This window comes from Pan troglodytes, chromosome 5 (genome assembly GCF_028858775.2).
Source record: "Pan troglodytes isolate AG18354 chromosome 5, NHGRI_mPanTro3-v2.0_pri, whole genome shotgun sequence".
Lineage (NCBI taxonomy): Eukaryota > Metazoa > Chordata > Mammalia > Primates > Hominidae > Pan > Pan troglodytes.
In genome coordinates, this window is record NC_072403.2 from 77,359,721 (window position 1) to 77,386,847 (window position 27,127).

General features: G+C 33.6%; 1 protein-coding gene across 32 annotated transcripts in view; it reads right to left on the reverse strand.

Annotated features, from left to right (window-relative positions):
- Nucleotides 1-27,127, reverse strand: part of LOC472247 (eyes shut homolog) — a 559,821-nt gene that overhangs the window by 154,980 nt on the left and 377,714 nt on the right. For all 32 annotated transcript variants that reach the window (XM_054685976.2, XM_054685997.2, XM_054685998.2 and 29 more), the window contains 2 exons: nucleotides 19,551-19,744; nucleotides 16,852-16,979 (listed from right to left, as the gene is read on the reverse strand). In XM_054685976.2, coding sequence (XP_054541951.1) covers nucleotides 16,852-16,979; nucleotides 19,551-19,744 — 322 coding nt within the window. The remainder of the gene's footprint in view (nucleotides 1-16,851; nucleotides 16,980-19,550; nucleotides 19,745-27,127) is intronic.

Consider the following 27,127-nt stretch of genomic DNA (forward strand, 5'->3'; position numbering starts at 1 on the left):
AGTTGCTTTGGCCATATTACTTACAAATTTTAGAGTGGTTAATAAAATTAAGTTTGTCCTAACTTTAAGTGCATTATTATACTCTGCTATTCCATAGATGAAGACCTTTATGTATTTTACTCTACCACTCCACAGATAGTAAGATATATTTACTTTACGTCTCTCATTCTGAGGGGCTGGCTAGATATCCAGAAATCACTCCAAATACCAACTTAATGAGAGGTAGCATCGCTTCCTATTGAGGATGAGCATGTAATAGCATAGAGAAGAAGAGAAGAGCTTTAGCACATCCTAAAAGTTGATGAGTTTCAATTTTCCTTTTGAGTTGGAATGGACTGAATTGACCAAGAGCAGTTAAAGACACATGTGACATTTGGGCTTACTTTGTATTGCAGTTTCCAAAGAACAGGATCAGGTCTATGAATTGAAGAACCAATATTTAGCCACTAAGAAGAATCAGATCCAAATGGTGTTGGATGAACACTGGGCAGCAGCAACTCTGAGAAAGTGTTTCTAAACAGAGCAAGTTTTATTGATCCAAAAAAAAAAAAAGGCCAAAGATTTTCTACTCTCAGTACACACTAGGTAAGAGACCCCCCAAATACTATCTGCAATGTGTGGCTCAGAGAGGTTTGACCCAAAGGCGGAGGACTAATGTGTACTAGGCTTAATACCTGGATGATAAAATAATCTGTACAACAAATCCCCATGACCCAAGTTTGCCTATGTAAGAAACCTGCACTTGTATCCCTGAACTTAAAAGTTTTTTTTTTTTTTTTTCAAAAAGGGAAAACTTTCCTACTGAGTTTCAGGCAATCATCTCCAATCCCCCACTCCCAGTGATGGCTTGAAATCTAAGAGGCACTTCCAAGTCTTACTCATAAGAAAAATGTCATCCTATCAACTCAGCCTGCTGTCAAGGAAAAAGAAGTTTCAATAGTAGCCTTGACATTTAAGAATGTAAAACAGAGAAAACAAAAGCAAAGTAAACAAAAGCAAACTCTGAAACAACATGGACCTTTTTAATAAATGTGTTTACAAAAGTGCATTAACTTCTGTTGAAATGCTCAGAGAGACTTATAGCTAACTAATTTGAGCTACTCTAGGTGTCCAGCAGCCATTTTAGTCAGAGGCCAATTGTTTTAAATACAGGGGGAGAGAAAGGAAAGACCTTTCAGATCACCATGTTTCTAAAACATCCAATTTATAGTTTGTTTTTATATAAAACTATTTTGAGACTTTAGGGTAAGGGTAACCTCATGATTGTGATGGAAATATTTAAGGTGTCATTTTAGTGGTAAAATGGGAAATGATACATAGGAAAGCAGCGAGGATCTGTGAAGATACATGAAAGGGAAGGAAAAAAATAATGAAAATAAAATATAATAGTGGAAAAGAGGAGACAAAAACAATACTCTTATCCTCTTTTACTTTTTCCTTCCTAAAATGATTTCTTACCACTGATTTAAATATCTTTCTACTATTAGGTTTCCTTTTGCCAATAAAGCCAATATTCATTAGTTAATTAGCTTTACTCTATTTCTTGGACATAACATTCCAAACTTGTCCAGTGACCTATGGAATGCACACTACTGATTTTAATGAGAAGTGTCAGGCACTGTTGGGAACACAGCATTAATAGAGTAGGGACAGCAATATCAGAACAAAATTCCATCACCAGCATTTTGGTAAATGTTTTATGTAATACAGAACTACTAGTATTTATAACTGCTATTTATTTTTAAAGTTAATTTATCAATTAAGGTAAAAATCAGTGAAACAATATTTACTACATTTTAAATAGGTTTCAAAATGTATTTTTTCAAAATATTAAGAAAAGCCCATAAATTTAATACAATTAAAAATAAAATGTTCAATATTTTACTAACAGTTAATAAAAATTATTACTGTATTAAAATAATAATTTCATAAAGCAAAAAATTAGAAAAAATATTTTTTAAAGAGTTAACTTCAAATTGGAAGTATACTTTTGCTTAAAGTTTTCTAGCTGCTGAAATAGCTTTTTCAAACTCTATACTATTCTAGCAAATGGAAAGGAGATAGTTATAAACTAACTTCAGATAGTTTTCTCTGCCTGTGGTAACTTGAAATACTCTCATCACTTGTTTGAAAACTTGGAATCAACTTTTGATACATTTTTTTCCAGGAAATGAACAGTTATATTTGTAATTTTTATAATGTTTAAGTTGTAATTTTTGTCTTAAAGCATTGTAGTTCACATTTGTCTCTTTGGTTTCATCATGCAGACATGGGGATTCTGATGGAAAGTTCCTTGTATCAGTTTCAATGCTGTCATTGAACCTGTTCCGCTACTTGGGCAAAAAACCCTTCGAAGTAAATTAAGATTTATTCTTATAATAGAATCTTTGCAATACTATTGCATGCTTACATACTGTGACTTGTGTGGGCATAGACAAATGTCCAGACCTATGGACTACTTCATATGACGAATTTATCTTTTAAGCATAAACTGAGCAACAAGGTCACTGCCTGGATTTCGGAAAGCAAATAATTCAGATGTAAAAGTTATTTAAAGATGAAAATAAGAATCTTAGACAAAACCATCCATATTTGATAAGTAAAATTAACATGCTATACCTCTATCCTAGAATATAGAAAGCTAGTATTAAACCTATTAAAACAGCAACTCCTCTGCCTTATTATACATTCGTTTATGGGGAAGGGAGAGAAAATTATAAATACATGAGTATAATGACAGATAGGGAGAGGTGCTATATAATTAATAAATTAAATCCGATAAAAGTGGAGGGAGAAATTGAGATTAGGTATTTCCAGGCTGTGTCAGGATCAACAGGAAAGACATCTTTGAGGAGATAATATTTGAGTGAATGGCTGAAGGAAGTGTACAAATTGCTACTGTGCTTTCTGGGAAATGTGCACTTCAGAAAAGGGAACGGCAAATACCGAGGATTGAAGCAAGAGGTCCTTGAGATATTCAGGAAACATCTCAAAGACCAAAGTGGTGACTTAGTAGGAGATGGTGGCAGAGAGATAGGCAGGAGGAAAATATGGCTCACCTTGTAAGCATTTTAAATCCTTTAGGTTTTATTAATGTACGGGAACCCCCTGAATGGCATTGGCAGAGGAATAACATGATTTTAAAACATATATATTCTTTTTTTGTGGATAAAAAATGATAAACAAGCAAACTATTTTACAGTTACTTTACCTGTAACTTTCAGCATCTAAAATAATCACAATCTGTTTTCTAGTTGCTCAGGTCAAAAACTATGGAGCCAATATATTTGTTCTTTTTCTTTCTCATTCAATCCGCTCTAAAGAAACATTGTATTGACTCCATCTTAAATATACATCCACAATCCAACCCCTTCTTATTATGCCCTCTCTCCAATTCTAATCTAAGTCACTGTCCTACCCAGTTTGCTATACTGTAATTACTATAATAGCTTATTAACAGGTCTCTTTGCATGTGCCCTTGTGTCTGTACAGTTTCCTTTCAAAACAACAGTCACACAACAATTCAAAAATATAAACCAAATAAAGTAACTCATTTGCCAGCAACACTGCAATACTTGCCATTGTACTTAGAGTGAAAATGAAGGACGTTACAAAGGCATTCATGATCTAAAGCTGCCCCAGATTCTGGTTTCTCTTCTAACTTCATTGCTGCTACTTCCCTTGCTTTCTCCAGAGCAGTTAGTCTGGACTCATGCATGGATAGGGTCTGAATAGGCCAAGGATTTTGCAATAGGTACTCCCTCTGCCATGAACACTCTTCCTTAGACAGCTGCACATTTCCTCACATCATTCAAATCTCCGCCAAAATATTAGCTTTTTTGATGAGACTTCCATTCACTATTTGACATGTACCTGAATGAAGGTTCAAAACAATGAGGTCAAGAGGGAAGCTATTGAAATGTTCCAGCTGAGAATTTGGCTTGAACAAGGGTGTTAACATTCCTAATGATAAAAGTGTTCATATCCATGATACGTAGTTATGGGAGAGTTTAAAGGATTTGTTGATGGACAAGACGTGTCAAAAGAGAGAAAAGAAGAAATCAAAGAGTAATGTAAATGAATACTGGCAGAAAAGAAGCTTTGTCCAGGGCTCAGTAATCAATTATGAATTTGGAATACATTAAGTTTGAGCTGCTATATTAGATATATATAAAATGGACAAGAGTTTAATGGTAGGATGAGAATTAAACAGGTTTGATGTTTTCAGGTCAATGGAACATAGAAAAAGAGAATCAAGGAATTTGAAAGTGGATGTGTAAGTATGTTTTTTAAAAGAAAATGGGGACCTGCAGGGGATACTAGACACAGGAATGTCAAATGTAGTCATATAATTGGAGGTCCTGTTGCTTTTTAAAAAATTTATGAAATTTTGTCATTACAGTACATGAGTGAGTGAACTTGAAATACAGGAAGTGGGGATCAGAGAGTGAAAGAATTTAAATTAAAGGTATTTCAGGGTGTGCAATTAAAGGCATGATAACTTATAGGATAAGACCATGGGAGATGGACTGAGGTGAAGGAGAGGGGGAAATTAGCAAAATAATTATCAAAAAATTTAAACAACCAGAGTGAGTGGATTTCCAAGAGGGATACCAAAGTTATCAAAAAATATGACCACAGTGGTGATAAAGAAAAGGTCAGCAAGCTAGATGCTAAAACATTTAGTAAAGGATAAGCAGAAACTGAGAGAAAAGCTACTAGAAAAGGAGCGAGGGAGATGGGGAGGGGGAGAGAGAGTCAGAGAGAGAGAGAAGATACAGCTGCTGGCTAGGGTTTTCAGAAGGAGAAGGGAAAAAATGGCCTGAATATGGCAACAAGGGCAACGCTGTCTATACACTTCACTGTCTGTGGTACACAACTGTAGAAGAATGAATAGTGACCAACTCAGAAGGCTACAAGAAAAACTGTCCTCAGGTTTCAGTGAGAAAAAGAAAGAAAGTGTAGAAAAAATATTGTGGGCTGGGTGTGGTGGCTTATATCTGTAATCCCAGCACTTTCGGAGGCTGAGGCAGGAGGATTGCTTGACTCCAAGAGTTCCAGACCAGCCTGGGCAACATAGTAAGACCCCATATCCACAATTTCTTTTTTTCAAAAAATTAGCCAGGTGAATAGCCCCAGCTACTCGGTTACTTGGGAGGCTGAGGTGAGAGGATTGCTTGAGCCCAGGAGGTTGAGACTGACATGAGCTTGGTTCACAACACTACATGCCAGCCTGGGTGAAAACATGAGACCCCGTCTCTAAACAATAAAAAAATAAAGAAAAAGAAAATACATTGTGGATACTTGGAAAATATTCTGTGGACAAAATGAGATACAGAGGGCACAGTGGAAGAATACTGGATATTAAGAAATATTGGAGGTTGTGCAAAGCATTATGGGGCTAAGATTCCTTTAATCAGGTATGCCAGGAAGACTTAAAGATTTCATGATGTTGATTCAAATTTTATCTGCACATGTCTGTACTAACTTACTATTTTTATATGGAAATTAATACATTGAAGGAAGGAAGAAAGTTTATACTGATGAGAACATATGTTCTTAAATGGGGCATTTAGGGGGCCAGATTACAGGATACCTCCTGTCCCCTATAACAATATTGCAGAATGTAAAGTTGTACTAATAGTAGCAAAAGCTACTCTTGATGAGAAAATGGCAAAAATGTCCTAGATATTTTTAATAGTTATATAGTTTATGACCAGAAACTGAAGTTAAAAACTATGTTTAGACTTTAAAAAACTTTTCCCTATGTTAAATTTCAGAATGATTGATTCAAGAAAACCCCACTGTCTCAGCCCAAAATCTCCTTAAGCTGATAAGCAACTTCAGCAAAGTCTCAGGATACAAAATCAATGTACAAAAATCACAAGCATTCTTATACACCAACAACAGACAAACAGAGAGCCAAATCATGAGTGAACTCCCATTCACAATTGCTTCAAAGAGAATAAAATACCTAGGATTCCAACTTACAAGGGATGTGAAGGACCTCTTCAAGGAGAACTACAAACCACTGCTCAAGGAAATAAAAGAGGATACAAAAAAATGGAAGAATATTCCATGCTCATGGGTAGGAAGAATCAATATTGTGAAAATGGCCATACTGCCCAAGGTAATTTACAGATTCAATGCCATACCCATCAAGCTACCAATGACTTTCTTCACAGAATTGGAAAAAACTACTTTAAAGTTCATATGGAACCAAAAAAGAGCCCGCATCGCCAAGTCAATCCTAAGCCAAAAGAACAAAGCTGGAGGCATCATGCTACCTGACTTCAAACTATACTACAAGGCTATAGTAACCAAAACAGCATGGTACTGGTACCAAAACAGAGATATAGATCAATGGAACAGAACAGAGCCCTCAGAAATAACGCCGCATATCTACAACTATCTGATCTTTGACAAACCTGAGAAAAACAAGCAATGGGGAAAGGATTCCCTATTTAATAAATGGTGCTGGGGAAACTGGCTAGCCATATGTAGAAAGCTGAAACTGGATCCCTTCCTTACACCTTGTACAAAAATCAATTCAAGATGGATTAAAGACTTAAACGTTAGACCTAAAACCATAAAAACCCTAGAAGAAAACCTAGGCATTACCATTCAGGACATAGGCATGGGCAAGGACTTCATGTCTAAAACACCAAAAGCAATGGCAACAAAAGCCAAAATTGACAAATGGGATCTAATTAAGCTAAAGAGCTTCTGCACAGCAAAAGAAACTACCATCAGAGTGAACAGGCAACCGACAAAATGGGAGAAAATTTTCGCAATCTGCTCATCTGACAAAGGGCTAATATCCAGAATCTACAATGAACTCAAACAAATTTACAAGAAAACAACAAACAACCCCATCAAAAAGTGGGCAAAGGATATGAACAGAGACTTCTCAAAAGAAGACATTTATGCAGGCAAAAGACACATGAAAAAATGCTCACCATCACTAGCCATCAGAGAAATGCAAATCAAAACCACAATGAGATACCATCTCACACCAGTTAGAATGGCAATCATTAAAAAGTCAGGAAACAACAGGTGCTGGAGAGGATGTGGAGAAATAGGAACACTTTTACACTGTTGGTGGGACTGTAAACTAGTTCAACCATTGTGGAAGTCAGTGTGGCGATTCCTCAGGGATCTAGAACTAGAAATACCATTTGACCCAGCCATCCCATTACTGGGTATATACCCAAAGGAATATAAATCATGCTGCTATAAAGACACATGCACACATATGTTTATTGCGGCATTATTCACAATAGCAAAGACTTGGAACCAACCCAAATGTCCAACAATGATAGACTGGATTAAGAAAACGTGTCACATATACACCATGGAATACTATGCAGCCATAAAAAATGATGAGTTCATGTCCTGTGTAGAGACATGGATGAAATTGGAAATCATCACAAGAACAAAAAACCAAACACCGTATCTTCTCACTCATAGGTGGGAATTGAACAATGAGAACACATGGACACAGGAAGGGGAACATCACACTCTGGGGACTGTTGTGGGGTGGGGGGAGGGGGGAGGGATAGCATTGGGAGATATACCTAATGCTAGATGATGAGTTAGTGGGTGCAGCGCACCAGCATGGCACATGTATACATATGTAACTAACCTGCACATTGTGCACATGTACCCTAAAACTTAAAGTATAATAAAAAAAATAGCCTTATAAATGTGACTATTGATTTCAAGCAAAGAAAAATGTAGCAGCCCAGCTTTTGAGATAATTAACTCCAAAAGATTAAGCTTTCCTGTTGAAAATTATTGAGTGACCAAGTGGAAGCATTCCATTAATTAATACATTCCTCATGCAAACATGTGATTGCTATTTTTAAAATCATTTTTCAAAATTAATAAGAAAATATAATTTTATTATATGTTGAAATATGTCAACCTATGCATTTCTGCAAATGCAGTGTCTTATTTCATAGTCACAGTGCATACTTAGTTAGTTATATTTGTGACATAAACTGAAAACCTTAGTTATATTTGTGACATAAACTGAAAACCTTAACTTTACCCATGACTGACATGGTGAGATTTATCACAAGCCAAATAAAATAAATGCTGAAACTGACTTGGGGATGGGGGTGGGGGAAGTTATGTTAATACATCAAATCGAAATTTAAGTAGTGTAAGTTATAATAATCTAAATCCAGTGAGTAGAAAACAGAAAAAAAAACACAATAAGCTGAGAATATAAAAGAGAATATCATTATTGTTGAAATATCTCAGAATTTTGGAGGAGAAAATAAAAGGCTTAGAGAGAAAAATTCTCTATATCACAACATTTCTGATTTTTAAAAACATAGTATTCATATTTCTCTAATATTTAGTCAGTGGCATATTTTACAAAGTTTTCTCCCGATTAATTTGGTTAAATAGTTGATTTTCAGACTTGAAAAATTTTTATGAGGAAGACACCAGCTGGTTTAACGAAACTTTATTTCCTGGCTCATTTCCTCATTTTACTCTAAATAGAAAAATTTGATCCTCCTGATATGTTGAGAATATTGGAGTCATTGCATTCAGTAAAAATTAGTGTGTGTGTGTGTGCGCGTGCGCACGTGTGTGTGTGTGTATGCAAAATGGCAATACTAATAATGTAGTTCATGATAATCTTCAAAGCCATTAAGTGATTTTGGTGAATAAACACTTTCCACTCTACAAAAGTGGGAAGTATGGTGGAGAATTCAGAAATCTACATGTCAGGTCACAATGAGTTTCCCTTCTCTACCCATGAACCTCCATCCAAGAGGTGATCAGAGACCCTAGGAAGCATCACTGGAGCTGTGTCCTGTAGCGCCGTGGACACTGCCACCTGTGTAAGTGAAGTGCAGCACAGAGTCTTGTAGCTGTAGCACTGCCTTTGGAGAAATTTCCAAATGTCTATCCAGCTCTGTGAGCTTCTGACAGAACCCAGCACTATTAACTTTATGCCAACTCTCACAATCAACCCACCATGATCTACCTTTGAGGCCATTAAAATTAATCCCTTATTACCATTACCTCAGATATCCCAGGAAGCCAGTGGTTTCCAAGTCATCCCTCACTGTGTGGTTCTTTTCCCCCAAGCAGCTCTGTACACTTCTTTCATATTCTTCTTAGGAATCTCTTTCCTTTGACTGTAAACTCTCAAGTGGTGGTTATTCTTTCTCCCTCTTCTCTCACAGCTCAATGTCTACATGTTATATAGTTGTCTTCATCTTTTCCTCATGTCCCGTCCTCTTCCTTAAAAGCTTTACTTATTTCAAGATGATGCCATCAAACCATGCTACCCATATCTTTTCCTTGTCATAGTCATAGTCAACCTTCCTGAGCATCCCCTCTAATTCTTTAACATTTAACCTCTGACATGTTATATCTTTCTCTAATGTAATCCCAACCTTACTTTATTTGTTTGTCTGTCTGTTTTGAGACAGAGTTTCGCTCTTGTGGCCCAGGCTGGAGTGCAATGGCGCGATCTTAGCTCACTGCAACCTCTGCCTCCCAGATTCTATTGATTCTTCTGCCTCAGCCTCCCAAGTAGCGAGGATTAAAGGCATGCACCACCATGCCCAGCTAATTTTGTATTTTTAGTAGAGACGGGGTTTCTCCATGTTGGTCAAGCTGGTCTTGAACTCCCAACCTCAGGTGATCCTCCCGCCTCAGCCTCCCAAAATGCTGGGATTATAGGCTTGAGCCACTGAGCCCAGCAATCTCAACCTTACTTTGCTATTTTTTTCCAACTTTATCGAAGCATAATTGACAAAGTTGTACAAATTTAAAGTGTAAAGTGTGATAATGACTTGGTATATTATATATTGTGAAACGATTATCCTTAGTTAACATATCTGTCACCTTGCACAGTTATCATTTGTATGTGTGGGGGATAGCAGGTAAGATCTATTCTCTTAGCAAATTTCAAGAATGCAATGCATCATTTTTAGCTATAGTCATTACCTTGAACATTAATTCCCCAGAAGTTATTCATCTTTTTTGCCTTTATTTTTTTATTGATAACTACTGTTTGTACATATTTATGAGATACATGTGATGTTTTGTTTCATGCTGAGAATGTGTGATAATCAAGTCAGATTTAGGGCATCCATCACTTCAAGTATTTACCATTTCTATGTCTTGGAAACATTTCAAGTTCTCCCTTCTAACTCTACTGAAATATACAATATTATAACCCTTTGAACACCCCTGCATTTCTCTCAGTCCCAATTGCCTGAAAACCAGTATTCTGTTTCTATGACTTTGACTTTTAAAAATTTTACATATTAGTTAGATGATACAGTGTTTGTCTTTATCTGGCTGATTCATTTCACTAAGCATAATGCCATCAACATTCATCCATGCTGTCGCAGATGACAAAATTTCCTTCTTTATGTGGCTGTGTAATATTACATACATACACATGCAAACACATCACATCCTCTTTATCACAATAGCCAAGGCATGGAGAACACCTAAGTGCCTTCATTATTTCAATATCTGCAAAGTTTATTTATTTGCAACATTAGCATCTCCTAGGAGCATACTGTCTCAACTCAAAGATCTGAATCTTCCCTCTAACTCTACAACCTACTCCTACTCTAGTATGCTCTATACTACCATAATATATAACTATGTCATCTTCTCAATGTTAACTTACATAATCTTAATGTTAAGTATTTTATATTTTATGCACGGCCTCATTTCTCTTTCTAATTTACTCCTTGTAGTCCTTTTCTCCTCCAACGTTTATTCCATCCCACGATCCATTGACCCTACCAACCTTCAGTGTCTGTCATCCCCATCATATTCTCTATTGCCTCCTTGTGTGAATTAGATTACACCTTTTACTTCTATAATCACTAATTGCATACACCCTTAAATCACTCTTTCCCCTCCATTGTCATAGCCTGATAAAGCTCAACCCTACTTTAATTCAACACCCTAGCTATTTCTGATGGGCATATGAGTAAATTACACTTGGTTTGAGATTGACACATATTATTGCAGGCTGAACTTACTTTAAATTCATGTTCACTAACTTCAAGGAGATGCTGTAGCATATCAGTAATACTCTATTTTCCTCATACTCACTTGGATTACTATTTCATTAGACATTGCTGCTTATTTCACTTGAGTAACAGAGCCATCAGAAGACACTTTCCAAATGATTCAACAACCACACATTCAAAGCAACCTATTCTATTTTTCCTTCTATTACAATTCATTTAACATCTGCCATCCTATCTAAGCTAACTCTTCTGCTTGTGCCCTATATCCCAACCCATTTCTACTCCTATCTAAATATAAACTACTTTGAAGTTTCCTTAGTTGCCAGTTTATTAGCTTCTCTAATAATTGTCTGTATTTTTATCATCTTAACTCACGGAGTCCTTTTAAATCTCATGTTCTAATCCATTAACTCCCTCAAATATGAGTGTACCAAGTCTCATTCGAAAACCTTCTCTTGTTCCTATCTGGGTTCAATGTGAGGTAATTTCATTGAGTTTCCTGTTGTATTTTTTATTTTTTTCTAAGCTAACCTCTTTTATTTATTTATTTATTTTACATTTAGAGACTACAAGTGCAGTTTTTTGTTTGTTTGCTTGTTTTTTGTTATTTTAACATGGGTATATTACATAGCAGTGAAGTCTGGGCTTTTAGTGTACCCATAACCCGAATAGTGAACATTTTACCCAATAGTTCATATTTCATTCTTACACCCTCTCCCACCATCCCACCTTTTAGAGTCTCCAATATCTATTATTTTGCCCTGTATGTCAGTGTGTACCCATTGTCTAGTTCCCACTTATAAGCGAAAAGATTAGGTTTTTTACTTTCTGGTTCCGAGTCATTTCACTTATGATAATGGTCTCCAGTTCCATCCATGCTACTGCAAAGACATGATTTTATTATTTTGGATGGCTAAGTTGTATTTCATGGTGTGTGTGTGTGTGTGTGTGTGTGTGTGTGTGTGTGTGTGTGTATCATGTTTTTAATCCAGTCATCCATTGATGGACACTTAGGCTGATTCCATGACTTTGCTATTGTGAATTGTACTGTGATAAACATATGAGTGCAGGTGCTATTTTGATATAATGATTCCTTTTCTTTTGGCTAGATATCCAGTAGTAGCATTGCTGGATAAAATGGTAGTTCTATTTTTAGCTCTTTGAGAAATCTTCATACTGTTTTCCATAGAGATGTACTAATTTATTTTTCTATCAACAGTGTGTAAGCATACCCTTCTCTCTGCATCCTTGCCAACATCTGTTGTTTCTTGACTTTTTAGTAATAACCATTCTGATTGGTGTAAAATGGCATCTCACTGTGGTTTTAATTTGTATTTATCTGATGATTAAAGATGTAGAGCATTTTTTATATGTTTGTTGACTGCTTTTATATCTTCTTTTAAAAAATATTTGTTCATGCCTTTTGCTGACTTTTTAGTGGGGTTATTTGATTTTTTCCTTGCAGAGGTGTTTGAGTTTCTTGTAGATTCTGAATACTAGCCTTTTGATGTATGTTTTCCTTGAAAATGTTTCTCCTATTCTATAGTTTGTCTGTTTACTCTGTTGACTTAAAATTATACTAAAAGGTTATAGTAACCAAAACAGCATGGTATTGATATATAAAAATAGACACATAGATTAATGAAACAGAATAGAGAACCACATACCTACAACAAATTGGTCTTTGAAAAAGTCAACAAAAATATACATTGGGGAAAGAATATCCTATTCAATAAATAGTGCTGGGAAAAATAAAGAATTATATGCAGAAGAATAAAACTAGACCCCTATCTTTTACCATATTCAAAAATTAACTCAAGTTAGATTAGAAACTTAAACATAAGACCTGTCATTTTAAAAATCCTAGAAAAAAAAACTAGGAGAAACTCTTCCAGACATTGGCCTAGGCAAAGAATTAATGACTAAGTTCTCAAAAGGAAATGCAACAAAACAAAAATAGACAAAAATGGAATATAATTAAACTAAAAGGTTTCTGCACAGCAAGTTTCCTGGTTTTAAATGTCATGTCTCTGGCACTGGCTTCCAAATTTATATATTTAGCCCTGATAGCTTCTCTAAAATGGAAACATACTTGATATCTACTTCAATATCTCTACTTGGCTCTATTAGGTGTCTTGTCTAACATGTTCAAAACTGACATCTTGTTTTCCACTCCTGCCAACCAGGCCCTTCTTTCTACAGATTTTTCCATTTTGGAAATGGTATTAGAAAACAGTTAAGGTTTATTTCCCAACCTTTCAATTAAGCAAACAACCTTAGAGTTACCCTTGACTTATTTCTGTTACCTCACATCTAATCCTTCAGCAAAAGATTGAACTATTCTTAGAAATATATTCCAGATCTGATCCTTAATTACCATCATCGCGAGTCATCTTGATGGCAGTGTCAGTCACCACCAACTCTGGGCTACATACTCATAGTAGCTTTCTAGCTGGTCTCCCTTCCCTTGGGAACATACACCAATGCTCTATTTAATAAAATTGCCTCAGAGTGATCATTTAAAGCAGTATCTGCCTACTGGAATGTAAGTTTCTAACGAAAAGAGCTTTTTTTCTTTTTAATTTTTTTTGGCCTTTTTTATGGTTGCAGAAGAGTTTTACTTAGAGTAGGAAAGTTTCTGAAAAATATATAAATATCCTTTAAATTAAACAGATTAGTCTTTTCATATCACCGCCCAAGTCAAGACCTTCCATTTCAATCAGTAAGATCCAAAATAATTATTATAAACAAATTATATAATGAATCAAAAAAATTAGTTAGAAAATATTCTATACATAGCACAGTAAAATAATTTACAAATACAGTCATGAATAAAACACATTCTTCTTGAATATCTTACAGTAGAGTAGAATTTCATAGTAATTCAAAATCATTTTCATAGAGTACTCAGCAATATTACAGAAATATTTGATTTTCTTTTAGTAGATAACTAATAATTGAGTGAGCAATAAAACTACTTGTATGGCTGAAGATTAACCATTTAAAATATGTGAGCAATCTAACTCAGTGGTTTGTAAAGAATTTCAGTATATTTACATGGAAAGTTTTCAGTGGTAAATAACATAATGCTAACTCAAACAGACTAAACCAATGCAGGGAATTATTGGCTCATATTGTTAAACTGTCTATAGGTAGTTCTTTCTTCATAAAGAATCTGATCATTGTTCTGGCTCTCCTTTTAATCCTTTCAGCTCTATATCTGTTTTGGCTTTGTCTCCTTGCTGGACTTCATGGTTGCAAAATGACCTCCAGTTGCACAATTACATGCTGCAATACAGTTTCTTAGTGTTACTGTAGAGTGTGACTTTCATTTCCCTTTAAAACCTCTGGTAGGAGTTTCACTGTTAATCTTAAGTGCAGACTTTCTTCCAAATGGTTCAAGTATCAACATGCAAAAATGCCAAATATACCTTGAAAAAATTTACCTTCTAGGGCCAAACAAGCAAGTAGGGGGTAAAAAAGTTATTTTACTTTTGTAGACGGAAAGCAGTAATGCTGGAGAAGAGTGAGAGGAATTCTCTAGGAATTCCTAGTATTTGGATGGCTAAACCGCCACCCAAATAATGTTCAAGTATCCTTTTTAAAATATTTGTTTCTTTTTTTGCAGTTGCTGTATTTCACAAACTCCATTTTATTTTCAAATCATTTTCCAAAGTATTCACATAAACAATCAAACCGTTCTTCTATAATTTAAGAGAGTCACCAAAGTTGTATTCTATCTGTCTGATACCTCCAAGACATCAATTATTCCTTTTCCTTTCCTATCAGACTCTACTTGTGTGCTACCTGCTCCCAGCATTGCCCCTTTTGATACTTTACAACTCTTTCTGCTCATAATAATAACATTTTTATGCTAACTTCCCATAGACATCTAAAGCTTTCAGTCTTCTAGGTGGTAAGGAATTTTCTGATTTTTAACTACTGGAGAAAATTAATTTCTTTCTAACTGTATTGCTTTAAGTTACTAGGTACCAAATAAAAATTTCCATAACCAATGTTTCACTGTCTTTCTCAGGGAGGTAATTTTGTTTCAGTTTCTCTCTCATCTACCCATATAAATTTAGATCTATAGCATATGTTCAGGTAGGGAAACTAATATCATTATAATCACTCTATTCTTCTCCTTTCCACATTTGACTCCTTTTCACCTTAACACATTTTTTTTTCTCCCAAATTCAGAAGAGTAAAACTTCAGTAGAAAAGAGTAGTTAAACTAGTTGGAAGGTATAAGACAATTTCCCTCATTGAAGCTGTTTAAGGCCAAGCTCATCTTGACTAATAGTTCTCAAAGTATGGTGACTCCAGATCAGGACCATCAGCATCACTTACGACTTGATTGGAAATGTACATTTGCAATCCTCATCCCAGATCTATTAAATTATAAACACTAGAGACAAAGAACAACCATTTGTACTTTAGCTCTTCAAGAAGTTCTAATTTCAAAGTGTTAGAGTCACTGACCTAGGAAAACATACCTCATAAGTTAGTAACACACAGATAAATCCTTAACATAAAAGCATTGAAGTCAAGTCGTTTTTATTTTTATTATTATATTCACTGATATTCTTTGACTCATATGAGAACAGAAAAATAGATTTCAAGATTAATTTCCTGTCATTTTTTTCAACTTCATACTTAATTAATATTTACTATATCTCCATTATTTCACCTGAGTCAGAGTTAGCAATTTTTTTTAATCAGTCAGTTTTATGTTTGGGGAGGAGATGTATTTGGTTTTTTTTTTTAAGTTGATCACTTTTCTAAGTACATTCACTAATCTACTAGCACATTGAGGCATAGAAATAGAATTGTAAATTAAAAGTAAATATTTTTAAAGGGATAACATTCAGGTTTATTGATGAATTAATATACGATTGAAGGCATGCAAAAATTTGACGGAATGGGTTAGAGTTTTCAATATCTTGATATAATGATAAGGTTTATTGTCACTTCTTTTGAAAAAGTCACATTTCAAAAGGTTAATTTAAAAAAAACCTTTAAATTTGGATTCCTTTGAAATAGATTAAAGTATCGTACAGTGTGAAGTGGATGCATATTCTAAGTTTCTTTTCAGTGTGTTCCAAGGCTATTCTGTACCCCGCATGTTAATTTTCTGCCTTTATGAATATTCTAAAATTTTGAGGCTACTTACTGCTTTTCAATAATGCCCAACAGAATTTACTTTAAGCAGCCAGATAAAAGTCAGGCAAGTGTGAAGAGTATAAATTGTATTTCTTAATGATGTGAGAAAATGTCTATAAAGCTATTTAAAATTGACTAAATTATACGCCCAGATATTTGGGTCACTTCTGCCATTTATAAATGAGTAATCTGTGGCAAATTATTACTTAAAGAAAGAATGAATTCCTAAAAGTCTGCCTAAAGACCCTAACTAATATCTATCTGCTGAGGTTTGTGAAATACAGGAAGAAATATTCTATTATTTTAAAATATTTCAATGTTATATATGTATAACAGAAATAATACTATGGAGACATATATCTCTCTTTTCTTTCTAGACCTTCAATTATTATTTGATTATATTAAAACCTCCATTATGAAACAAAATATTTTTTTGATAACCGTATACCTAAATTATGCTTGAGAATTTCTCAAATATTTATTTTAAATTAATACCACAACAATTAACCCAAAACATGCAAAAAAATTTACTTTAACTTCAAATAGAATATTATATACCATTAAGTAAAAGTTAGGATTAAAACCAGAACATCATTATATTTTTGTTCACGTGATTTAAAAACCATGTATTTTGTATTAAAAATAAACAGAAAATTAGTTATACCTGCAAGGATAATCTTTCTCACATTTCTTACACGTAGCGTTATTCCTCAAAGGAAATGACTCACATGATGTTTGAATGCTCTTACAAAGCAAATCTGTAAATATTGGTGAACAGATGCACATAACATCCTAGGAAAGATTAAAAAAATATTTTTACAAAGTATTTTGGATATTTCAAAGGTAATGAATGGGTTCTTACCTGGAGAAGGGTTAAAATTATTTTCATGAACTTGGAGTAGAAATTATCTGTCAGCAATGTGGCAGATTCTATTTTCCAAAATGTCACAACACCATCTCCCATCTCACACACTCTTCCTGCTATGTGAAATCGAAGCTCCTCTATTAAGAGTTAGCAACTATATTCCCTTCCTCTTGAATGTAAGCAAGATTGTGATCATGGAGACAATGATGCTTTAAAGGCCATATAGATTCTATCTAATTATCTTAGAATGCTTGCTCTTTGAACCCAGCCACCATGCTCTCAGGAAGCGCAGGCCACATGGAGAAATCATGTTTAGGATTGTGGCTAATAGGCCCAGTTCTGGGCCAAGCTAACAGCCAACATTTACTACCAGACATATGAATAAGAAAACCTTCAAGATGAAGTCCAAGTCTAGACACTTTCCGATGGCAACCTCAGAGGGACTCTAAACAATATCCTAGCTGAGACAAGTCAGCTCACAGTACCATAAGAGATAATAATAAAACAATTATTTTAAGCCACCAAGTTTTGGGGTGACTATGCATAGAAAATAAACCATTGGCACCTGAAACAAGTCCATGCATCCATGGGCAGGTAAAAATAAAATGAAATTAAATTTGCTGGGCAAAAGTTAATTTCACCTGCATTCAAAATACAACCTAGTCATCATATTTCTTCCTCTTGCTGTCCTCCTTATTTTTTCCTCTCTTTTTTCTTTGTTATCCTTATCATCAACATCATCATCATTACCATCATTTTCATTATCATATTTATCTGAACAATAAGATTTATTAAGATTCCAAGGTAAAAAGCCCGTATACTTAAAATTGATTATTTTTTTATTCTCATGGAATCCAATCAAAATTTATTTAATTTAACCCAAAATTAACGTTGAAAGAGGTATATAGCTTGTCCAACCTCATACATGGTAGCAGTACAAATGATAACATGTACAATTTTCCAAGTAATTTATCTACAAAATAATTCTTCTAATGAATAATAGAGAATATTAAATAATGAGAATATTAAATAGAGAATATAAATAATGAATAATAGAGAAGCAAAATAGAATTAAAGTACTTCTATGAATTAATAGTTAAGCATACATCCATTAAAAGTCGCTTCTTATATTAAGATTCTTTTAACTAGTAAAGTTATAGAATGTGTTCAATTGTTCATTATTGTCAACTTTAAAAGCAAAACATTTTAAATGATACTATTAATAGTTCTTGATAGATTATTGTATTAGTTTTCTATTTATATAACAACTTTTTATTTAAATAGCAAATTCTTACAAACTTAGTAGCTTGAAGCAACAACAACAACAACAAAAAATCATTATCTTAGAGTTCCAGAGGTCATAAGTCTGAAAAGTTTCAGAAGGCTAAAACCAAGATGTCTGCTGTGTCCCTTCTGTAGGCTCTACAGGAAAATGTTCCCCTGACTTTTCTAGCTTATTCTAGAGGATGCATTCATTTTTTCATTTATGGTCCCTTCCTCCATCTTTAAAACCAGCCTCATTACATCATCAAATCCCCCTTTGACTCTGATTCTTCCATCTCTCTCTTCCACTTTAAAGGACCCTTGTGATTACATTGGATCCACCCAAATAATCCAAGATAACATCAGCTGATTAGCAGCCTTTATTCCATCTGCGATCTTAATTTCCTCTTGCTGGGTAACATAACACATGCACATATTCCCAGGATTAGTGCATGGACATATTTATTTATTTTATTTTTATTTTATTTTTTGGTGGAGGATGAGGGGCATACATAGTCTGCTTACTACAATAATAGTTTCCTTGATTTTTAGAAGAAGCATGTATTATTGCTCTTTGCCCTTGTATCTCCAAATATTTGGGGCTAGTATATGGTACATTGGTAACAAATATTTGCATATTGTAGAAGAAATTTCAGGTGGAGTAAAAAATGTTCTTCTATAAACTTTTATCTGTGTGTTATGTTCTATATAATGTAACTAATTCTTCTCAGCAAAAGTTCAGCAATTTTTTTGATAAAATGGACAATTCTCCAGGGGAAAAAAATTTCCTTTTCAGAGTGTTAGTAACAAAAAGTTTAGGAGGTTGGAAAAATAATCTCTTAAGGTTCTTTAAAGAATAAATGACAAATATGAATCTAAAATGAAAAGACAGTAATTTGTGAGAAGAGCTAATGAAATATTTCCTACTCTTATTTATTTAAATGTTAAATTGAAAAGTTAAAGTATAACAATATTGAATAACTAAAAGATGAAAAAAAGCAATAAGTAAAAATGAAGAGTGTACAAATTTATATTCTTTTAAAAGGGAAAATACTGATGGAAGAGCAAAGTTTTTTCCTATATAAATGGGAAAAATTAAAATAAGTAGACCGTTCTTGTTCGTCTAACAATTAAACTACCTTAATAAGGATTCTAATTATTTATTCTTTCCAAATTGCTTGGTAATAGTAAAAAAAATTTAAAACCACTCACTTATATGTTAGATTGAGACTTACATTTGATATTTTGATGCAGTCAGTACCATTCTGACATGGTACTAATGAAAACTCACTGACATCAGTTTCACCATTTTGGCTGGAAGATCCTTTTGGGCATTCATAAGTATAAGCAGAACTGCTATTTGGGCAAATTCCTCTTTTCCAAAAAAGCAGAGAAACACAAGGTTTTGCTGACACCTCACAGAATGGACCTTAAAAAAATCACACACAAGGAAGAAAAAAAAAAAGAAAAGGAAGGAAGGAAAGAAGAAATGAGCATAGATATGTAGCAAAACATTCTAGAAAATTTCTCTAGAGTTTATGAAATATTTTTATTTAACAAATGTATTGCAGTGTAAGTTATATATTATAAAATTCATTCACTGCAATTCTAGAGTAACTTTTGCAAATGTATAGAGCTACTCAAGCATCATCACAATACAGTTTTAGCACAATTCCATTACCCAAAGAAGAGCTCTTTTGTAGTCAATCTTTGTACCCAAGCCCAGTTCCAGGCATTTCATTAGAAAGGTATGATGGACTATGTGGTCTTTTGCGACTGGCTTCTTTTGCATAGCAATGTTTTTTAAAGAATTTTCATGTTGTATCATGTATCAGTAGTTGGTACTTTATATTGCTAAAGAGTAATTCACAATATATACATTTTGTTAATCCATTCATCCTTCAGTGGACATCTGTTTTCAGTTTTTGGTTCTCATGAATCATGAATTCATATACAATTATTTGAGGGAATTTTTTTTTATATTTCTTGAAAAGATTCCCAGGAATGGAATTGCTGGATTTTATGGAAAATTCATGTTTAATATTTTAGGAAACTGCTAAACTGTTTTCCAAAGTAGCTGTGCCATTTTAACATTCCCACCAGCGATGTGTCAGATTTATGTTGCTCCACATTCTTGCCAACATTTGATATTGTCCGTTTTCTTTGTTGTACTCATTCTAGTAAATGTACAATGGTATCTCACTGAGGCTTCAATTTTCATTCACTAATGACTAATTATTTTTAGCATCTTCTGGTATGTGTATTAATCATTTGTATATCTTCAAAAATGAAATGTCTTTTTAAATCTATTAACTATTTTTAAATTGTGTTATCAGCTTTCTTATGATTGAGAGCATTTTTTGAGTGAGTTCTTTGTATATATTGAATAAAAGTCCTTTATGATATATGTGATTTGGCTTTCCATTTTCTCACTTGTTGACATTTGGATAGCAAAAGTTTTTATTTCATGAAATCCAATTTTTCTACTTTTCCTTTAATTGAGTCCATTTTGTCATTTTTATATCGTATATTTTGGTATCATATAATTGGTGTCTAATAATATTTTGCCTAACCCAAGGTCATGAAGACATTTTAATATATTTTATAATTTTAGCTCCTATGTTTAGATTCCTAATCCATTTGAGTTTATTTTTTATATGGTGTGGGATAATGATTTAGCTTATATGTTTCACGTATACACGTACAATTGTTATGACACTTTTTTCTTTTAAGACTGTCCTTCCCTCATTTCTTTGTTTGTTTGTTTAAAAACTGTTAAAACTGACCTATTATATGCCTTTTTATGTGCAATAAAGTTGCACATAGATATGCAAGAAAGTTGATTTCTGGCATATCTATTTTTTTCCTGACTTATATGCCTTTTTATGTGCAATAACCCATTGACCAGATAAATACATAATGCATATAGCTATATAGTAGGTTTTGAAATTGGGTAGTCATTCAACCTTTCCTTCTTTTTTTCCAAAAATAATTTTGGCTATGCTATGGATTCTTTTTATAGTTTCCTATAAATTTTTCTATGAGCTTGTCAATTTCTACACAGAAGCCTGCTGGAATATTATAGGAATTTTATTAAATCAATAGATAAAATTGGGAAAAATTTCCATCCCAACAAGATTGAATTCCAATCGATGAATATGCAATGTATCTCCATTTCTTTGGCTATTCTTGCATTTCTCTCAGCATTGTTGCATAGCTTTATGTTAAAGTCTTGCATTTATTTGTTAAATTCATATCTAAGCATTTTGAAGGTCATGTAACTAGAATTGCTTTCTTAATTTTATTTTTGAATTTTATTTTTATTCATTTATTTTTTTCAGTCATAGTCTCGCTGTGTTGCCCAGGCTGGAGTGCAGTGGCATGATCTCAGCTCATCACAACCTCTGCTTCCTGCCTTCAAGTGATTCTCCTGCCTCAGCCTCCCAAGTAGCTGGGACTACAGGCATGCATCACCATGCCCAGATAATTTTTGTATTTTTAGTAGAGATGGGGTTTCATTATGTTGGCCAGGCTGGTCTCGAACTCCTGACCTCATGATCTGCCCGCCTCGGCCTCCCAAAGTGCTGGGATTACAGGCGTGAGCCACTATGCCCGGCCTTGAAGTATTGTTTTTAATATACAGAAAGGCAAATTACTTGTGTATATTAGCTTGTAGTCTGAAAACTGTATAAACCCATTTACTAGTGCTAGTAGTCCTTTGGGGGGATTACTTAGGATTTTCTACATATTAGATCATGTCATTTGTGAATAAAGACAGTTTTACTGCTTTCCTTTCAACTAATATGTCCGTGTGTGTGTGTGTGTGTGTGTGTGTGTGTGTGTGTGTATGTCTAACAAATAGCCTGGAACTTCCTATGTTCCAGTGTTAAATAGAAATGGTGAAAGTAGATATCATAGTCTTGTTCCCAATTCTTCCAAGAAAAGCTGTCAGCCTGACACCTTTAGTGTGGTGTTCCCTGGACATTTGTCATAGATGCTTTTTATCAGGCTGAGGGATTGTGTTTCTATTTCTAATTTGTTGAGAGTTTTTATAATGAATAGGTGTTAGATTTTGTGATATGTTTTTCCTGCAACTATTGAGATGATTATGTAGGCTTTGTCCTTTATTATATTAATATGGTATATTACATTAATTGACTTTCAGATATCAAACTTATCTTGAATCCTGGGGAAAAAATCGTACTTTATCAGGATAGAAAAAAATATGTTTATATGTGATTGGACTCAATTTGCTTATATTTTGGTGGAGATTTTCTATCTTTATTAATAAGTGATATTGGTCTTTAGTTTTCTTGTGGCAGCTTTGTCTTTGGTTTTGGTATGAGGGTAATACTGGCCTGATAGCATGACTTCAAAAGTGTTCCTTTCTCTTCTCTTTTTTCCTTTTCTCTTCTTTTAAGAGATTAGTGCCAGTTATCGAGGATTGGTACTAATCTCTTAAATATCTGGCAGGTCTATATGAATTTTCCATTTCTTCTTGAGTCACTGTTAGTAATTTACATATATTTAAGAATTTATTCATTTCCTCTAAGTCGTCACATTCGTTGGCCTAATGTTGTTCATAATACCTCCTTATAATCTTTTAAATTTTGAGTGGTCATTAATGAGTCCTCACTTCCAATGCTTATTTTATTTACTTGTGTCTTTCCTTGTATTTTTTCCTTGTTCATTCCGACTAAAGATTTGTCCATCTTGTTTTCCTCAAAAATCAATTTTTTTGTTTCATTGATTTTCTCTAAGAAGTTTTAATGATTTCTGTGCAAATCTTACTGTCCTCTTTTGTTTGTATGCTTTGCACTTAATGTGGTTTTTTTCCATTTATTTAAGGCTGAAGCTTAAAATATTGATTTGAGAGTTCTTTTTCTGGTGTAGAAACTTGGAACTATAAGCACTGTTATAAGTACTTAAGCACAGTATAAGCACTGTTTTAGCTAAGCACTGTCTTAGCTGCATTTCATAATTTTTCATATAGTTCCATGTTATTTTTTTCTTCTTTACTCTCAGGTTATTTCAGAAATATGTTGTTTATAATAATTTCCAGATATGTGAAGATTTCTAGAAACAACATCTGTTGTTAATTTCTAATTAGTTTTGTGAGGGTTGAGGAACATATATGATATGATTTGTATTCCTTTAGATTTATTAAGACTAATTTTCTTGCCATGCCTATTCGTCGATACACTATCAACAGCAGAGTTGTACAGTGAGGTTTGGCACTTGAAGGGATGTGAAAGCAAATGCCTCTTTAAACTTGATTTCCTAGGCAAGTCACTTGCCTCCCCTTAGTCCCCACCCTACTAAGATTATGCAAATAGAGTTAACAAACTAGTATTATTAAGGTCCAAGCCTGGGGTACCCACTGCAGCTTGTATAGAACTTGGATCAGCAGGTGTTTCACTTCACAGTTAACAAATACTTGTCAATCTGTTCAATGTGCTGTCATTAGGCACACCATAGTGACATTAAAACGTAACTGCAGTAGTAGGCTGACAGGCCTTGCCATCTCTGTGAACTTCTAGATTTTGAAAACAAATTTTACTCTTTTACTCCTCTTACCTTGAGTAAGGCTTTGGACAATTGATACATGTTAGAAAAAACTGAAAAGGGAGATATCTGACTCCTAGCTAAAAATGATATATGTGGACTTTGAAAATTAAGGTATTTGTGCTTCAAGTTTATAACCATTTTCATCCAAATCACTATATAGTGTAAGAGTTTTTAGTAAACAACATATTTATTGAAAAATTTCTTATATCCAACTCATTTATTACTATGTGAAGAGGAGCACCAAGAAATACTTATCTACAAAATATTAAGTTACTTAGTGACAACTTACTAGCCAGAAAACACTGCTTAGATTATATAATATTAATTCATTTGGATTTTGGATTGTGTCCGTTTCTAAAACAGACAGTCATAAAGGCAGTATAAAATGTTCAGTGACCACACCATTGACATTATTATTTGAAAACAACTCAACCTTTAATTTGTGGATATTTATTAATATATAAGCTTTTATTTTGATCATACAAAGAGTAAATATGTATTTCTCCATGTTACGATACATTAACATAATGTTTTCCTTTTAAATAATCAAATATTGACGATATTTGATTAGATATTTAGTGGTACTTAATTAGACATAAATATTACTTGAAATTATAGTAAAACATTGTTTGAATGATCCTACCTTATAAGTATGTAATTCTTGGCATTTCCATAGTGCTTACATCCATAAAGATTTGATAAAATTCTTAAAACAAAACCTGAAATTTATAGAGGTCTATTCTTACCCAGTTTTATTTTAGTTGACACATTGTAATGGTACATATTTATTGAGTATAATTTGACATTTTGAAACATATCCATGTGGTATAATGATCCAATCGGGATAGTTAGTATATCTATCACCTCATGCCTTTATCATTTATTCGTGGCAAGAACATTCAAAACCATCTCTTCTAGCCCTTTTGTAATATATAGCACCTTACTTAAGCATAGTCACTCTGTGCAATCAAACAGCAAAACTTCTTCTTCTTATCTCATTGTACTTTGTACCTGTTGACCAACCTCTACCCATTTTCCCTCTTCCCTCCCCTCTCCAGTCTCTGGTAACCACTGTCCTACTTCTATGATACCAGCTTTTTTTTTTTTTTTTTTTTTTTTTAGATTTCACTTATGAGTGAGATCATGAAGTTTTTGCAGTTTTTGTGTTTCTGTGTCTGGCCTATTTCAGTTAATATGATGTATATCTCCAAAAGGAATTGAAGTCAGTATACCAAAGGGATATTTTTACCCCCTGTTTATTGCAGCATGATTTATAATAGCCAACAAATGGAATCAACCTAAGTGTTCCACAATGGAAGAATGGATAAAGAAAATGTTAACTATATACACAATAGTATACTATTCAGACATATAAAATAATTAAATTCTGCTATTTGTGAGAAGGATGGAAATGGTGGATATTATGTTAAGTAAAATAAATGAGTTGTATATTTTCATTTTATTTTATTTAAAAGAAACTAATTTTTCTAGATGTTAAGCAATTTGCCACATGTCACACATCTGGTTAATTAATGGAAGATTGATAATTTTAAAAACCGCATACCACCTAATCCCATAATAATTCCATGCTCTTTTCACAGCAATACATGTCCAGATTAATTCTGTACAAAAAATAGAAGACTCAAATACCATTTGATTGTTAGTACTAGACCAATATTTCTACTCTCAGATAAAATGTTGTTCAACATCGTATGTTGAATATAAAAATATACAAAAACAAATGCATTTTATTTGGCTTCTTCCAGAAACAAACAAAATTCTCCCAATGTATAAATATATCCTGTGTGTATATTTGTCATGGCAGTTTCCAAAGTAATCCATTGGGAAACATAGTAAACAGTGAAATGTGTGATTTTTCACATTTCATTTTGAAATAGTAATAGATTCATAGGAAATTACAAAGTTAATACCAGGAAATCCTGAGTATGTTTACATCTTATGTAACTATAACACTGTATCAAACTAGAAAATTGGCATTAGCATAATATTTGGGTATAGTTCTATGTCATTTCATCACATGTGTAGATTGAGGTAATCACCACTATAAAAATGTGAACCATTCCATGATTACAAAGATCTCTCTCATGCTATCCCGTTATAATCTTTCCCACTTCTCTGCCCTCTACCATTTCCTGATCACTGACAACCATCGATTTTCTCCATCTCTATAGTTGAGCTATTTTGATAATGTTCTTTAAATGAAACCATACAATATGTAACTTTTTGGAATTGTCTTTTTTGTCCCTCTTGTTATAATGCCCTTGAGATACATTAAAGCTCTTATGTGTACCAATAGGTCTTTTTTTTTTCGGTTAATTGGTAAATAGTAGTATCTGGTATGAATGTACCACAGTTTGTTTAACCATTCACTTATTGAAGGACACTTTTATTGTTTCCAGTTTTTCACTATTACAAATTGCTAGGGACTGAAAATTTGTGTCCCCCACATATTATGTTGAAACCTAATCCTCAATACAATAGATTTGGGGTGGGAATTTTGGGATGTAATTAGATTATGACAGTGGAGCTCTCGTGTATAAGATTAGTACCCTTATAATAATCAGATAGCTTGCTCTCCCTTTCTCAGCTCTTTACCATGTGAAGGATACAACAAAAAGACAGCCATTGACAAACCATGAAGTGTGCCTCACCAGGCAACAGATCTTCTGCGACCTTGATCTCTATTGCCCAGCCTTCAGGACTGTGATAAATAAATGTTTAAGCCACTTAATCTGTGTTAATTTGTTATAGTAGCCTAAACTGACTAAGACACAAATAAAGCTACCACAAATAATATATAGGCTTCAGTGTGAAAGTAAATTTTTATCCTACTAGGATTTGCTGGGTCATATGGTTAAGGCATGTATAGTTTTTAAAGAAACTGTCAAATTGTTTTCCAAAGTGGCTGTACTAGTTTACATTTTCCACAGCAATGTATAAGAGATTTAGTTACCCCTCATATGCACCAGCATTTTGTGTTATCATTTTTTTATTTTAGCTATTTTAATAGGTATGTAGCAACATATTATTGTGGCCTTAATTTGCATTTATCTCATGGTCAGTGACATTGAACATCTTTTCATGTACTTATTTGCTATCCTTATAGCTTCTTCAGTGAATTTTCTCCTTGTATTTTTTGTCTATTATTTATCGAGATTTTTGGATTTTCATGGTATTGAGTTTTGAGATGCCTTTCTGTCATCTATATATGAGTCCTTTGTCA